The 17,650-nt window shown below is 38.8% G+C and overlaps 1 protein-coding gene across 2 annotated transcripts in view; it reads right to left on the bottom strand.

The window, feature by feature from the left end:
* Positions 1-15,006, bottom strand: part of CBFB (core-binding factor subunit beta) — a 53,434-nt gene extending 38,428 nt beyond the window's left edge. For both annotated transcript variants that reach the window (XM_081274030.1, XM_081274029.1), the window contains exons 1-3: positions 14,602-15,006; positions 14,276-14,362; positions 7,424-7,540 (exon numbers count right to left, since the gene is read on the bottom strand). In XM_081274030.1, the coding sequence (XP_081130156.1) occupies positions 7,424-7,540; positions 14,276-14,362; positions 14,602-14,679 (282 nt within the window). In that variant the 5' untranslated portion in view covers positions 14,680-15,006. The remainder of the gene's footprint in view (positions 1-7,423; positions 7,541-14,275; positions 14,363-14,601) is intronic.
* Between the last annotated feature and the right edge of the window lie 2,644 nt (positions 15,007-17,650).

Below are 17,650 nucleotides of genomic sequence, written 5' to 3'. Positions count from 1 at the left end.
TATTTATTATTATTGTGTCCATCTACAACTAAAAAAAAAAAAGTTTAAAAAAATACATAAGCCTATAGCTTATACTGGTAACATCCAATTCTAAATTTTATGATTCAGTTCTTATAAGTATTAGTATTCTTAGAACATATATTTAAGTATAGTATACTTAAAATGTTATCTTTGCTGGGCATGATGGCACCTGCCTGAAATTCTAGGTATTAAGGCAGGAGGATCTCAAGTTTGAGGCCAGACTGGGCAACTTAGACTCTCAAAAGGGCTGGAGATATAGCTCAGTGGTAGAATGCTTGTCTTGGGTTCAATTCCTAGTACCACCAGAAAAAAAAAATTAATAACCAAATTACTTATTTTAATACACAATAACTAAGTACTAGAAGATACATTTCAAATTTTAGTTGAATATAAATACTTGAATTCTAGATATGAGAAGCTAGTTGTAAAACTGTCTCAATTTCTCTTGGGGGAAAATTATATTCCAAAGCTTTATCACAGAAATATTTTATTTGGAAAGACTAGGCTATGTAGAAAAGAGAAGAAACTTGTTGAGCATGAATAAGAATTTCCCAAAACTAACATCAAGGAGTCCTGTAAATCCTGCCAAATTTTGGATAGTATATAAAGAGACAATATTTATTTTGGGACAAAGAGCTTGCAGGCAAGTAAGCAAAAGGCTGCAGAAGCAGCAGAACCACTGACTGTTGGAGAAGGCCATTTAAAGTAAGATTCTATTTTCATTCATTAAACCAAATGCTGTGAATTTTTTCTTTGCTATTTTAGCTAATAAAAATGAGTGCTAAAAAGATTTGTCTTTTTGTCTTAAGTATGCAAAGTTCAGAACTTGGAAAAAGGAAAAAATAAACACAACTTACCAAAAATTTAAAGAGCACTCACTCTAATGACATGATTTATAACTACTTCTCAATGTCTGAAATTCATGCTGTTTGACTATAAATTAAAATCATAAACTATAAACAGAAATACACCAACCATACAAAGTTTAACCTCTTTATTTCTGAGGCCAATGTAGTAAAACTAGACAGGATGCTCTATTTCCATAGAAAAAATGGTCGAACAGTAGCACTTTTAAAAAGTTCATTTTTTTCAACTTATGAAATATTTTTCATACCATACCCTTCAACTTTGTACTCATAAACTGGGATCACAAAAGTAAACATAAATGTTTTATTCACAATCCCAACAAAACTCTAAGAAATACAGTTTATGTGATAAAAACATTAATCTGATCACCCAAGATTAAAAATTTTTGTTAACCATACTCATTTGTGTTTGTTTGAAATAAAAAGGAATTGGAAATAGGTCCTCAGAGGAAAGATCAAAGGAATTAAAGAGTTGCTAGGTCTATAAAATTTTAACTTAGGAATGATTTAAATACTGATAAGTTGCTTTTCCTTGTTTTCTGACAGCAAAATTAGAGGGAAGCAATTTAAAGAAGAATTAAGAACATTTTGGCTGCTAAGATTTATAACTGTTATAGTTTGGATATTTAATATCCCCTGAAAAACTCAAGCATTAGGCAATGCAAAAATGTTCAGAGATGAAATCACTGGATTATGGGAGCTATAACTAATGGACTAATAATTAACTAGTGGACTAATCCATTTGTTGGATTAATAATCTGAATGGCTTCCATATGGGATGTGAATATCAGGAAGCTGGGATCACTGGGGTCATCCTGGTCAACATAACCAGGTTAAGTGTAAGCAGAGGAGGACTGGCTGGAGAAATAGGTCACTGAGGTTGTACCCTTAGACTATATTTTGTCCTTGGCTCCTCTCTGCTTCCTGGCTGCCACAAGCTGAACAGCTTTCCCCCACCACATCCTTCTGCCTTGATGCTTTTCTGCCTTCTTAGGCCCAGAGTGATACAGTTAGCTGACCTTGAAATGAACTTATGAAACTGAGCCCAAAATCAATTTTTCCTCCTCTGAGTTGCTCTTGTCAGGTATTTTCGTCACAGCAACAAAAAGCTAACACATCACTTGGGAAAGACACAGTATTCCAACATTGTATAGCCACCTAAAATGAAGCTTACCTAAGGTATACTGTTGTACTAACTAACATTCAGTTACTTATAATCTCATCCTAGAAAACCATCAAATAACCTAACTTTGGATAGGGGTTTACAATTTAAAATACATTTTCACATGTTTTAGTACCTCATTTAATCCTCACATGAAGTATATGAACAGAACAGATATTCTGATTATCATTTATAGATGAGGAAAATATTTATGATTACCTTTGACTTTACTCTAGAGTTCTACTAGAGGCTGGGACTCTGTGGTAGAGCACTTGCCTAGCACATGTGAGGAACTGAGTTCAATCCTCAGCCTCACATAAAAACGAATAAATAAATAAATAAAATAAAGGTATAGATTTAAAAAAAAAAAAGAACCAATGTAGATGGGTCACTAGACACGTTGGTACAAAAAAAATTCAAAAAGAGAAAATTATGTGCTGACTTGATCTTACATAAAGTTCCTATTTGTGTAGTTAATAATTAATAAACCTTTTTTATTGAAGATTCTTGGTTTGAAAATATTCCTGCAACCACATAAGCAAAAGAATGAATAAAAGGCACTGGTTTATATGAGCCATAAATCATAAAATCATTATTTCTAATAAACGGATATGGAGATTTTTGTCTTCTTTCTCAGCATTCTAAGTTTTTTTTTTTTTAATTCACTAAATTTATATCAATGATAGCTAGCCTCCAGGATGACCCCAGTGATTCCAGCTTCCTGGTATTCACACCCATATGGAATCACCCTTCCTGTTTAGTGTGGATTAGACTTAGTTACTAGTTTGCAATGAATAAAATAAGACACAATGACTTAAAGAACAGGTCATAAAAAGCATGGTGACTTCATTCTTTTTCTATAAAGAGGTGCACACATGCCTAGGAACTGAAGTCAACTGAGTGAGCTTGAACAGGAACCTTTAGCTTCAGTCTAGTTTTCAGAGACTGTCCAGTCCCAGCCAACATCTGGACTGCAACCTCATGCGGGACCACCCAGCCACACAATTCCCTGATTCTTGTAAAGGGAAATAAGAAAACTTTGGGGATGACAGAAACACTGCCTTTATCTGTAATGGCATTTACATGTGTCCATACATTTGTTAAAACTCAAATTATACAATTGTTCTGGGGATGTAACTCAGTGGTAAGAGGGCTTGCCTAGCAAGTACGAGGCTCTGGGTACAAAATCCAGCACAACAGAAAATAATTAAATAAATAAATAATGGAGTGAGAATGTTAAAAAAAAATTATATAATTATACTGGACGTATTTTATTGAATGGAAAATATACTTCAATAAAATTGTTATTTTTAAAAGGCAAATGAACTCAAAATAAGCGACGCAGAATCATTTATGAAAAAGCAATGTCTTGGCTTTAAGAGTTAAGGGTGGTTAGGAAACAGAAGCTGCAATAACAAGCTATTATTACAAACTCACATGCCCTAAACTGACCAAACCTGCTCCTTGCTCTATCTATAGCCTTTCCCATCTCAGATAATGGCAATCCCATATTTCCAGTTGCTCTAGCCAAAAAACCAAAGTCATTAACTCCTTTTTTTCCTTCATCCAATCCATAAGCAAATCTTCTTAGCTTTTTCTCAATACATATCCGTCTCTCATTCTGTCCACTGTTATCACCCTGTTCTCTAGCAAAGATTGCTGAAATAGCCAAGCAGGTCTCCCTATTTCAATCTTGCCCCCTATGGTCTACTATCAATCAACCCGAAAGTTAGGTTAGTCAAAACCTAACCCAGACCATATCATTTACCTGCTCAAAAACATGAAACCACTCCCTATTTCACTCAGAATAAAAATCCATGTTGTTACAATAGCCATGGGAACTGGCTCCTTGTTAAAGCCCTGATCTCATCTTCTCTCCTCCTTTCTTAGCCTACTCTACTCACATAGGATTGGTTGCTGTTTATCAAATATACATAACATGCTCACACCCTGTGGCCTTCATAGTGGCTGTTTCCTCTATCTGGAACATCTTTTCCCCCATATACCTACAGGGATCATCATTCCCTAACCTCCTTTCAGGACTCTGCTCAGATATGAACTTCTTTACCTAGACTATCCTATTTAAAACTGTAAATATCCTGCTCAGAATAAAAATATCCTGCTGATTAGTAAAGAGAAATAAGCTGCTTCAGGAAGTATTATGGTTTGAATTCAGAAAGTCCCACAAAGACTCATATGTTGAAGACTTGGTCCCCAGTGCAACGATTTTTAGAGGTAGGGCTTTGGGGGAAGTAATTGGATCATAAGGGCTCTAACCTCATTAATGGATTAATTCACTGATAACATTCATAGCTGAACATACTACTGGGAAGTGGAAGAAACTGGAAGGTAGGACCTAGATGAAGAGAGTAGGTTTTCAAGGGCATGCCTCTGAAGACTTTGTCTTGCCCCTGGCTCCTTTCTCTCTGCCAGCCATAAGGTTAAGCAGTTCTGATTTACTATACCCTTTTGCCATGACGTACTACTGCCTCACCACAGGACCAGAAACAAAGGAACCAACTGTCCATACAATGAAACCCGTGAAACTGAGCCAAAAATAAATCTTTCCTCCTTTAAGTAGTTTTATCAGGTATTTTGTCATAGTGATGAAACATTGACTAACACAGTAAGTGAGGTTGAGAGAATAAGGAGGATGACACTGATTTGGGATCTGATATAGGAGAAGAGGCAAATTATTACATTTGAGGAAGTTCCTTCAATTTTCTTTGCTTCTAGTCCTAGTCATATGGGTACAGAATCAAAATATAATGGTTAAAGAGAACATAAAAAGGAAGGGAGAAATAATCTTAGCTCCATGTATGAAAAAATCCAAGATAGAATTTTTTCTCTAAATTCACTGGAGTAATTTATCCCATAGCATACTAGGAGGGTTTTTGTTTTTCCTTAAAACGTTTTATTCTTCTAGATCCTGCTGGTATAGTACAGATGTTGGCAAAGCTATAGTTGAGAAAAACATGATATATACATAAACACAAATTTCCATCCTGCCAGTATAACAATTCTTGAACACAGTCACACTTATTTGTTCACATATTGTCTCTGGCTTCTTTCACACTGTAACAGCACAGGTGAATAGCAGCAACAGAGACCATTAGCTGCAAAATTGAAAATATTTACTATTTTTCCCTTTACAGAAAGAAAATTTCTTTTCTTTCTTTCTTTCTTTCTTTCTTTCTTTCTTTTATGGTGCTGGGGATTGAACCCAGGGCTTTTATTCATGCAAGGCAAGCACTCTACCAACTGAGTATATCCCAGCCCTCAGAAAGGAAATTTCTAAAATCAATTATAAAATATAAATTCCTGATAGATTTGAAAATCTTCTAAATACTAAAGTAAACCTTCAAACTTTTTTTTTTTTTTTTTTTGGCTTGGGGGGAGGTGGGGATTGAACTCAGGGGCAGTCAGCCACTAAGCCATATCCCCAGTCCTATTTCGTATTTTATTTAGAGACAGGGTCTCACTGAGTTGCTTAGTGCCTTGCTTCTGCTGAGGCTGGCTTTGAACTCATGATCCTCCTGCCTCAGCTCCAGAGCCACTGGGATTATAGGCGTGCATGTACCACCATGCCTGGCCCCATCTGACATTTTTGATATTGTTAGTTCTATAACTGAAAACACATCAATAGCTTTAAATCCACGAATAATGTAGTCTTCAAACTAGTGACCAGATATCATTATCTAATTCAAGTAAAACGGACCTCCCAGTAGCATTGACATGCCAATCTTCAAGCGTTAAGTAATTTAGCATTAAAGCTAAGGGGAAGGCAACTTTTTTTTTGATATATGCCTTTAAGAAACTGATCTATCTAGTGTTTTCTTTTTTGACAAAGCCTCACTATGTTACCCAGGCTAGCCTCAAACTCATTGGCTCAAGTGATCCTCCTGCCTCAGCCTAACAAGTGCTATAACACTTGGGCTAGAACTAGATTCAACAGCTGGTTCTAGCACATAAGTGCTAGAACTAGATTCAACAGCTGATTCTGAGGAAATGTCTTAAACAAGAAAAAATTTTTTTCTTCTTCATCTAGTCACACATACATGCACCAAAACAGACAAAGACCAATAATCCTATAATGATTTTCCAAGTTTCCCCTTATATGTTAAGAATTACCAAATAGTAAAATATGTAATATTTGCTTTTAATTTTCTAATTAAACAAGCTAATACACAGGAAAGCAAATATTACTCATTTTTTAAAATCCTGTCATCTATTTTCCCTCTCCCAAATCCAAAGATTAGTTAGTTTGTTTCATGTACAAGATCAAACTTAATTTCATAAAACAAAAAATTCTTAATTGCATATATAAAAAATTAGAAATCCTTTTCTGATACAAAATACCTTCATTAATATTTAGATATTTCTTACATTTTGCAAATAAAATGATAGATTATGCCATTCATGATGACACTTTGAAAAGTAATTTTCAAACAGACAGAAATAGGTATGGAAACACCTTATAAAGGAAACAAGAAATACTGAAGATAATATGGATCCCCAAAATTCTTTTTAAAATTTTTATTTCAAGAAGTCAGCTCCTTCTTAGTTAATGATCAACCAATCCAAGTTATTATTCATTAAAATTTCACCAAAAAGTCCTGTACCTTTTACTTAGATTTTAACAGGGCTCTCAGCATAAATATTTCTACCTTTTAAAAAATCTTTAGCCTAAACTACTTCTTTTTTAAAAAAATACCTTTATTTTGTTTATTTATTTATTTTAATTTTTTTTTTTTTTTAATGTGGTGCTAGGGATCAAACGTGGTGCCTCCCTGTGCTAGGCAAGCACTCTATCACTGAGCCACAACCCAACCCCCTTTTGCCTAAACTTCTAAAATAAAAATTGTAAGAAATCTGTTTTCCCAGAAACTTTTTCAAAACAATTTTTTCCAAGTTGAAGTTTTAAAAGTTTTTCTCAAAATTAATTTTGCTACAATAGAATTAGAAAGTTACCCATGAGCTACTTCTAAATACTGTGAATTTGTAAGCCTACAGAGCCTTCCCATTTTTCTCTTAATTTCATTTTTTTTTACAACACTGTAGTAACACATATTTTAGTAAACACAAAAAGTTCTTGTCAACACTTTTAAAAGAATTAGGTTTTAAGTGTTATTGTAGGAAAGTTCACTGCTTTCCTTATGGGCTACAACTTTCTTCGATGAATATTATATTCGTGAAATTAGTAATGTGTGATATAGTATAACACAGATTTTAAAAACACTGTATTACATCTTTATAATATGAAATGAAAGCAAATCTGATCATATACCTGGGTAACCCACGATTGCTAATAATGTATATCATCAGAAAACCTTTAATGAAAACAACTCACCAATTGAAAAGAAACGTTTCCTACCTTTCCTGCTTCTCTTTCTAAGTCGACATACTCCCGGCTAGGTGTTTGTCGCTGTTCTCCCTGCCAGCTCGCCGGAAAAAACTGGAGAGACAGATTGGTTCCTGTGGCCACAAAAGCCTTTTAGAAAAATCAATACAAACAGGATCAGGAGCAGGACATTACATAAATTATGCAGGCAGTCATTTATTTTTACATCAGTTTATGTCTTAGGCCAGGGAGCACTGAGAATACTTAAAAGTAAAAAACATGCACTCATCATTTTTCTTAAGTATTAAGTTACAAACATCTGATTCCATTTTGAGGACATTTGCCATTGGCTGCTTAAATATAAAATCAGACATGGAATCAATACTTTCTTTCGGGTCATTTTTTGCTGACGTTAGGATCTTACATTGCTAATGTCTAACCAGAAACCACTGTCCTTGCATTTTAAAACTTTTAAATATTTTTAAATGTGAAAACCACTAGTGAACTAAAGATTTTGAATTTAAAAGCATATCACAATTTAAAGTTATATGATACATTTGATCTTTCTTGATTTCCTTCGCTCAAGGAAACACTGAATGGTGTGTGATACAAAAAAAAAAAAAAAAAAAAAAAGCAGTAAGTACATTTTGCCAGGCGTGGTAACACAGGCCTGTAATCCCAGTGGCTCCGCAAGCTGAGGCAGGAGGATCGTGAGTTCAAAGCCAGACTCAGCAAAAGTGATTCACTAAGCGACTCAGTGAAACCCTGTCTCTAAATAAAATACAAAATAGGGCTAGGGGTGTGGCTCAGTGGTCGAGTGCCCCTGAGTTCAATCACAGGTACTAAAAAAATAAAAAATAAAAACCAGAAGAGCATTTTTAAATGGATTTTAAAACCCATGTTAAAAAATGTACTAGGAGCTGGATGTAGTGGTGCATGCCCATAATCCCAGCAGCTCAGGAGGCTGAGGTAGGAGGATCACAAGTTCAAAATCAGTCTCAGCAACTTAGTGAGACCCTGTCTCAAAAAATAAAAATGGACTGGGGATGTGGCAAAGCACCCCTAGGTTCAATCACCTGTACCAAAAAAAAAAAAAAAAAAAAAAAAAAAAGAAAGAAAAAAATGCACTAGGGATTGTTTTTCTTGTTATAAACCATACATTAGCATGTAATGTGACAGTACTTCTTTCTAAAACGTTAGATGATTTAAAAAAAATATGCACTTTTCTAAAATTTTACTATAGAAGAAGTAGCTCTAACTACAACTAAAAGTACTGAGTGTTCATCTAATATTTATAGAAGATTTGGATGGTTCAGCTCAGACAGAAGAGTCTAAAACCATTTCATTAAGTGTCATTCCATGTAGCCCCTGAGCAATTTAACTCTATATTTCTCTCATGTAAAAAACAGAAATAACATTATTCCTCCTATTTCTTTCTGAAAGAAATAACAAGCAGGTTTTTTTTTTTTAAATAAATTTTCATTGTCTAAATGTAAACTCTTCTTTGCTGAAACCAGAAAGTTTTGTTTGGTTTATTTTACTGATTACATTCTGAAGCATCATCACTTGAAGCACAGTCTTCATCTGAAAGCAAGGGCTTCACATTTTGAGCCATTTGCTTAAAACCATTAGCTGATATAACTATCCACTAGTTCCCCTACTGGTTAACAGTTTATTCTGTTTTTAAAGGTAAAAATTATACTTCCTATTTCTATTATTGGTACTGTAGGTACTTTGTCAACTCAGCTGCTAAATCTCTAGACATCTTTGATGGCATTTCTTTCATCAACTGGGATGCCAGTTGTGGTAATTATTTTCTATGACTAGAAACTGAAATAAACTAACATCAATATTACAATAGTAATTTAAAAAAAAATCTTTCCATGCACTATCAGAATAAGTTTTATCCATAATAGCACAACCATTAGTTCAAATGAAAAGCAGATTCTAGAAGAAAAACTGCCTAGGCAGTATGACCTGAGGCATACTTCAGTTTCCTCACAAATTAATATTTGTACAATGCTTAGAACAGTACCAAGTAAACACCATATAAATGTTTTCTGAAAAATATAACTTTTGTCTGTCTGAGATAGGGGAGGAAGGTTGTCTGTTATTGTTCAAGCTGGCTTTCAATTTCTGAGCACAGCCGTCCTCCTGCCTCAGCCTTCCCAAGTAGCTGGCACTATAGGTGTGCCCCAATGCACCCTGCTTAAGAGAAATAACTTCGAGATTAATAAAAGTGGCAACTTTTAGCCTCAGATAATGAAATTCTCCAAGAACAGAATGGTAGTAGATAAGAGATTAAACCCATGAATGAATGTCCTATGTCAAAACCTCTGAATCACATTTCTTCAGTACTTAGTTTATCCAGTAGCAAACCCTTCTACTTCCAGTATATCCCAAACCAGCATAGTGCTAAGACACTCTGAAGATCTTATTACTTCATCTCCTGTTTGAATGCAAAACTCAGAAGAGATTTCCTGCTTTACCACTTTCTCACCAAGATCCCTCCCTGAGAGAAAAAGTGGTAAAAACTAAAAATTAATCATTCTAGAATAGTGTTTTCCAAATTTACTTTACCCAATAACTTTTTTTTTTTTTTTTTTTTTGAGGTGCTGAGGATGGAATCCAGGGCCTTACCAATGTTAGGCAAACACTCTACCCCTGAGCTACAGTGGGATCCCTTTTTAAATAGAATACCTACACGTAAGAGTCAGGAAATTCTGTTTGAAAATATTAAAATATTACAGTGGGAAAATGTCAGTATGTAAGACTTCCAAGTTGTATTGACTGTATTATTTTATAGTTTTCACAAATTAAAAAAATGGCACACCTTATGCCAATCCAATATATTTTAACCATTGAATCTTCGGGATTAAAAATATATCAGTTTTTACCTTCCCCATAGTAGAGTCAACATACCCCTGTAAGCATTTTTTTAATTATTTGTGTTGAAGACATCTCCGATATCCTTACTACAATAACAATTCAAAAGAGGAATAAATCAAATTTCACCAAAATAAATTCTAGCTCTCACCCACAATCACTATTATTTCATTATGTGCTAAAAAGTCTGAACAGGGGCTGGGGTTGTGGCTCAGTGGTAGAGCGTATGCCTACCATGCGTGAGGCACTGGGCTTGATCCTTGGCACCACTTTAAAAAAATAAACAAACAAATAAAATAAAGATATTGTGTCCATCTACAACTAAAAAAAAAATTGAAAAAAAAAAGTCTGATAAGTTTTGTAGTGAAAGGGAAGTATTACAGCCCTTAATTTCTTTCACCTCTAAATGTAAAATAAATTCTTTACTAATCTCCCTGGTACACAAGGAGATGTTAAAAATGAGGGGGAAAAAAAAAACCAGCAACTGGGGCAGTGGAATAATTGGGGAATTGAGAACTATGTTTATCTTTACCATATATGACCACTGTCAAATAGAAAATAATTCCTTTTCTACTACTAAATAGTTAGAAACCAACCTGTTCATAAGTCAGAGATAAATTTCAGGCCTTAAATTATGTAGCCTCTAAATTCAAATAATCAGTACCTCTAATACAAAGGGCCTTTTGCAAAGCACCTGTTTTTAGAGGGGTTTATTCGGGCTTAGTACAGTCTCCAACCTCTAGGAGCTAAAGATCCTGTAAATTAATTAATTAAATACTGGGTATTGAACCTGGGGAGTTTTACCACTGAGCTACATACCCAGCCCTTTTTATTTTTTTATTTTGAGACAAGGTCTTGCTAAATTGCTGAGGGCCTCACTAAGTAGCTGAGGAGGGCCTCAAACTTGCAATCCTCCTATTTTAGTCTCCAGAGCAGCTGGAATTACAGATGTGTGTCACTGTGCCCAGGCAGGATCCTGTAATTTAAATTGGGCAACAATGATTTAAAAGGGAAAAACAAGGAAGAGAGGGGAAAAAAGAAAAAGAGAAAAAAGTGAAATTCCTCCCCAAATATTACATTACTCAACAAACAACATGTGCCAGTGTAAGGGTAAAATTTCTAAGCTGATTCTAAGCTGCAAAAGTCTGAGTTAAAGTGTAAAAGACTAGGGCATTGTAAAGCTTCTAGATTGCAAGGTCTGGGCTAAAAGGTAAAAGCCTATTGTTACAATTCCTCTGCTATCCCCGGAATCTGTAAGTTGTTAGGACAATGCAGGAGCTGCTCAGTAAATATCTCCATTGATTCCCTGGTTGTTTAATAGCTAAGGGCTCCAGGTAGCATGGCACGTAGGCATCCAGGCCCCAGAACCAATCAGTTTGAATGTGTACCCCACTTAGCAGTGACCAATCACCCCTGCCCAAACTGTTCCCGCCAATGAATGGACTAATCATGTATCAGAATTGTTGTTCAATTTCCCCACGCCTCATGATGATTTGTTCTGATGTATGTAAAGCCCCCCACCCTCTCCAAAAAGTGTACTTAAGCTCTGCTTGACCTCTGCTCTGGGCTCTGGGCTGCTCTCCCTTCTTGAGTGAGCTCAGAGTCCCAGCGCGCTGGAACGGATCCCCCTAATAAAATCCCCCTTGCAATTGCATGAAGTTTGTCTCGTGTGGTCTCTCCTTCTCCGACGCTTCGCCGGACCCTTACACCAGTGCCATCTTAAGTGCAAACCTTATAGAAATCAATCTACATCCTTCAATCTTTAATATTTCTCAGAAAACAAATTAAACAAAACTTATTAAAATTTGTAAGATCAGTTATTTGGAAGGGGAGAAGGCCTAATTCACCCTGGAAAGAAACTTATGACAAACATAACAACCTATATAACACTGCTATATTTTAACAATATTAGAATATAACTCTTCAGATATACTATAGGCTAAATTATATCCTCAGTTCACAATTACATGCAGCAAAGTATGATACAACTAAAAGCACACTACAGGCTATGCTTCACTGGTTTTCAGAAAAAAATCTCAGCTTTAAAAAAGTGACACCGCTCGCCTGGTGTGCGTGCGGCCAGGGTTCGATCCTCAGCACCACATACCAACAAAGATGTTGTGTCCGCCGAGAACTAAAAAACAATAAATATTTAAAAATTCTCTCTCTCTCTCTCTCCTCTTTCACTCTATCTTTAAAAAAAAATTAAAATAAAAAATAAAAAAGTGACAGCATTTTGTATCTCATCATTTACCTCTGGGAAATCCTTTGATTACGTAAACTATTATCCATCCACCTTCTGCAAAAGAAAACCCAGGCAAAGAATGACAGTCACTCGACCAACTAATGAATGATTCTTTCCTTTTATCATCCAGTGCCAAAATCAAAAAGTATTTGTCTTTTTTTTTTAACAGAGAGAGAGAGAGAGAGAAAGAGAGAATATTAATATTTATTTTTTTAGTTTTTGGCGGACACAACATTTTTGCTTGTATGTGGTGCTGAGGATTGAACCCGGGCTGCACACATGCCAGGGGCGCTACCGCTTGAGCCACATCTCCAGCCCCAAGTATTTTTTTAATACACAAATATTACAACTATCAATAAACTTGGAGGGGGACTTAAAACTCTCATAATATACATTAACAATCAAATATTTTAAAAGCTCCTCAAAAATTTATCATCTATCAGTAATATAATTCCAAAAATATTGTTTAAATATTAAATATTGGGGCTGGGGATGTGGCTCAAGCGGTAGAGCGCTCGCCTGGCATGCGTGCGGCCCGGGTTCGATCCTCAGCACCACATACCAACAAAGATGTTGTGTCTGCTGAGAACTAGAAATAAATATTGAAAATTCTCTCTCTCTCTCTCTCTCTCCTCTCTCACTTTAAAAAAATATTAAATATTAAATACTGTTTAAAAATAAATCTGATTTTGTGAACAGGAGAATTTTATAGTATATGAATTACACCTCAATAAAAACAAATAATTGATTGTAAAAGGGGAGGAATAAATTTTCCAACATGCCTTCCTACTGTTAACCTCTGTTCAAACAGCACCTTAGTTTCAAGTCTCTGCCAAAGCAATGGGCTCAAGTCATAATGCAAGGTAAAAAGAGTCCATTATACAGTGCTTCAACATTTTTTAAACAAATAATCAACCTCTTTTTCTATAGTTTCTTCCCATCGTTGCCTCATTATACCTCCAATTGGACAAAAGGCGATGAATGGAGGACACTTGTTTTTTTTTTCAACCCTAGGTTTGATGGAGGTGAGGCATCAAGTCTATCACACCCAAACAGGCCTCCAGGAGATCAACGGTGGTTTTTGCAGAGCCATATGCGGTTCTTTTGGTACTGCAACACTAAACAGGATATGTTTAGGGAAAAAAAAAAAAACTGATAATTTTTCCCCCCGATTCTCTTGAAGCATTATATTCCAGGAAAAAAAAATTAAACGTCCTGTAGGCCCTTTTTCTTTTAAACCTCCCTTTTCTATCAGGACAATAGATAACTGGAGTAAAGATTTATCCTCATTCTGGGAGCGAAAGAGCTTCACATATAAATTTACCAACAAATCCAGCGTCTAGGAAACAAACTATCGCTGACCTCGAATGAAGCTCCAGTCCTTTTCCCGAGTGGGTGTTTTCTTCCCGCACATACCCCGAAGTCCCCCCCCCCACCCTCATCGGTGTCACAGCCTATATAAGGACCTTTGCTTATTTACTTTGGCTCGGGCTGGAGCTCCACTGGCAGTGAACTGTGCGCCAGGCCGGCTCTGGGAAACACGAGCCACCGCAGCGGGCCACGGGGAAAGCGTGTCCCCGCGAGGAGCGGGCCTCCAGCGTCTGGTTTCGCCTTCTGAATCCCGAGTAGGAAGTGAGAAGGCGCCCGCTCAGTTCCGGGAGCCGCGGCATCCGCGGCGCCGTCCGGAACCCGCCTGGGCCGCGCGGTCCCCGCGCAACAAGTGACCCGCGCGCGCCGGGGCCCCGCGGACTTACGATCTCCGAGCGGCCGTCGCGGCAAGCGTTCTGGAAGCGCGCCTGGCGCTCCTCGTGGGGCCGGTCCCTGAAGCCGGTGTACTTAATCTGTAAGGCAGAGACGGCCGAAATCAGGAGCGAAATCTGCGGCGCCGCCCGCGCGCCCTCCCGCCCCGCGCAGCGCCGATAAGGGCAAGCAGAGCCTGTGGGCAGACGGCCGCCCGGGCGAGATTGCCCCTCCGCGGGCGCGCCGGCCCGGGCTTCCCGGGGACCGCGCCGCTCAAACTTTTCTCTGCCCGGGCCCACTCGGGGCGCGTCGCGGCCTCCGCGCCGCCCGCCCGCCTTACCTCACACTCGCGGCTCAGCTTTCTGAAGAATTCTTCATTCTCGAACTTGCTTCTCTGGTCGGGCACGACGCGCGGCATCTTCCCGCCCTGAGACCGTGCCGGCCGGCCGGGTTACGGGGAAGCGCGGGCACCCGCTGGCCGGCTCCGCGCTGACCGAATGACCGCCCACCCGCGGCGCCCCTTCTCCCGCTCCCCTTTGTTTCAGGCGCCCGCCCGTGTGGGCTCCCGCTCCGGGGAGTCTGAGGTGCCACCGCCCGCTGGAGCCCAACCCACGCCGCCGTAGCCTCAGCCGTTGCCTGCCGCCCCCGGCCGCCGCCGTCGCCGCCGCCGCCACTTCCTCTCGCCGCCCACCTCGCTCGCTCGGCCGCCCCGCCCCCGCCGGCCCCACCCCTCCTCCTCGCGCCCGCCCGCCCGCCTCAAACTCCTGCAAACAAGACGCACCATTCACAACTCCGCGGTCCGCGCCGCGCATGCGCCACCCTGTAGCTTGTGCGGCGGCTGGACTGCAGGGAACCTGGACTCCTCCCGCAGGGCAGCCTCCTTCCCCTTGCCCGTCCGCAGGCCACTGGGTGTGTAGCTGCCCAGCTGGCCTTTGGCAAGCGACAGTGGCTCCCGCGGGCCTTACTTTTTGCCCTTACTTGATTATCTGGAACTTCTGGAGTCTCCAGTCACGCGAAGAAACTGTGATTGCCAGTTGAACGTTAGGAAACCTCAGTCCCTGGACACTTTTCATCCCCAAACTGACGGGAAGAGTGTAGTCTATGCACATCTAAGATAAAGGTGGAAGCAGAAAGCCAACTGAATCGTGGTGGACAGATCCAGGCTTTTGGAGTCTTTTGCCTTAGATGGAATCCCTCATGACTCTTCTGCCCGCTATCTGGGCCTTAGACAAGTATTGAACTGCTAGGTCTCAGATTCCTATTTTCCAAAATACAGACACTCATAAGCTCATTGTGTTAGCATGAGAACCTTTATGTAAGCCTAGTATATGATCACATGATGCGTGTTCAATAAATTTGTTTCTAAAGTACAAGCCATTATAAATAAGTATATATACATATAATTGCCAGTTCATACATTCACCCAAACATGCAATCAGATCCAAGAAACAAGATCTACAAGTTCTAGGAATGTGGTTTAACCCAAGCTGGAGAAAGTCTGACAACAAGTTTATGGCATAACTTGATTCAAAATTGATCCTCAATTAATCCTGATCCTTAAAGTTCTAGTTTGTCAAAAAATAAGTCCAATATAGAAACTAGATGCCAACTCTGAAGGCCAGTAGCTGACCAGATTTCAAAGGAATGTGAGGATGCACCCAAACTCACAGCAATTAGTGCCCTGGTCAATTGGCAATGTGCCTGAGGGCAGGATTTGGCAGAATTTCTTTTCTTTTTTTTTAAAGCGAGAGAGAGAATTTTTAATATTTATTTTTTAGTTTTCAGCGGACACAACATCTTTGTATGTGGTGCTGAGAATTGAACCCGAGCCGCACACATGCCAGGCGAGTGCGCTACTGCTTGAGCCACATCCCCAGCCCCATGGCAGAATTTCTTATATCTGTCCACTCCAATCTCATTTTTATAGGTATGTAACTCAGCTAGGATAACCAACTGTCCTGGTTTGCCAGGGATTATCCTGGTTTTAGTAATGAAAGTCTTATGTTCCCCAGGAAACCACTCATCACCTAATAAACCAGAATTGTTTTTCACCCTTAGGTCTGAAGAGTGATTGCCCATAAGAACAGTGATTGCCTAAGGTCAACATCTTTTAGCAAAGTCAAATTTGTAAGATGGTCAGATGTGGTGGCATGCACTTGTAGCCCCAGCTATTTGGAAGGCTGAGGCAAGAGGATTACTTGAGCCCAAGAGGAAGAAGGGGATGAAAGCGGGGAAAATGAAAAAAACAAAAAACACTATAGTCTGGTTGTTTCAACAGATACATTCCTGAATAGCAAACACAGAATCAGCTCCTTAATAGACAGACTCTGTGGCACACATCTATAATCTTAATGACTCAGGATGCTGCAGCATGAGGATTGCAAGTATGAGGCCAGCATGGGCAACTAAACAAGGCTCTAAGCAACTTAGACCCTGTTTTAAAATAAAAATAAGCTAGGCATGGTGGTTCATGCCTGTAATCCCAGTGGCCTGGGAGGCTGAGGCAGGTGCATTGAGAGTTCAAAGCCAGTGTCAGCAAAAACAAGGCTTGAGATCCTGTCTCTAAATAAAATACAAAATAGGGCTGGGGTTGTGGCTCAGTGATTGAATGCCCCTGAGTTCAATTCCCAGTACCCCCCTCAAATAAATAAATAAATAGGGCTGGAGATGTAGCTCAGTATTAGGTAAAGCATCTCTGGGTTCAGTCCCCAGTACCCCTCCAACACCTGGTACTGGGGATTGAACCTAGAAAAAATAAAAAAGAATCAGCTCCTTTTAAGGAGTATTTCCCAGCCCACACCAAGTCTATGTAAATGATTGGACATGAATAGAAAGAGTATAGACATGGATGCCAACAACTAATGGATCTTTATCTGTCTTAGAATCTTCCCTCAGTTCTCTTTCAACTGCAAGGGACAGAAGCACAGTTACAATTACAAAAGTAAAACTAAAAGGATATATTTTATTTCAGTAAATCAGAGGGAAGGAGACAGGTAAACACCACCCAAGTAGAACTCTCTTTTCTTTTCCATTTCTTCACTTCTCCTCACTGTTTCATTCTCTCGGGTTCTCTTGGATCACACTCATTTCCTGGCAAATGATGGAAACAGCCACTCCTCCAGGGTCTCATAAAATTATTGGGAAGGACTTTGATTGCTTATCCAGGGTCATTCATTTTCCCCTCTGCCAAATCATTAAGTCCAGAAAGATGTGGTGATATGACTGGCCAGCTTAGATCATATGCCTTCCCATCAACGATTGGGGGGCTATGGTTGGCAGCCTCAAAGAGAATCTGATGATTGAAAGGAGATAAGTTGTTTCCCCAAAAGGAAATAGTGAGTGGGAATGCATTACAGGGCCACTGAATAGTTTATCTCGGGTATATCTGG

This window comes from Spermophilus citellus (genome assembly GCF_964194105.1).
Source record: "Spermophilus citellus genome assembly, chromosome: 18".
NCBI lineage: Eukaryota > Metazoa > Chordata > Mammalia > Rodentia > Sciuridae > Spermophilus > Spermophilus citellus.
This window is presented reverse-complemented; position numbering and strand designations above follow the sequence as displayed.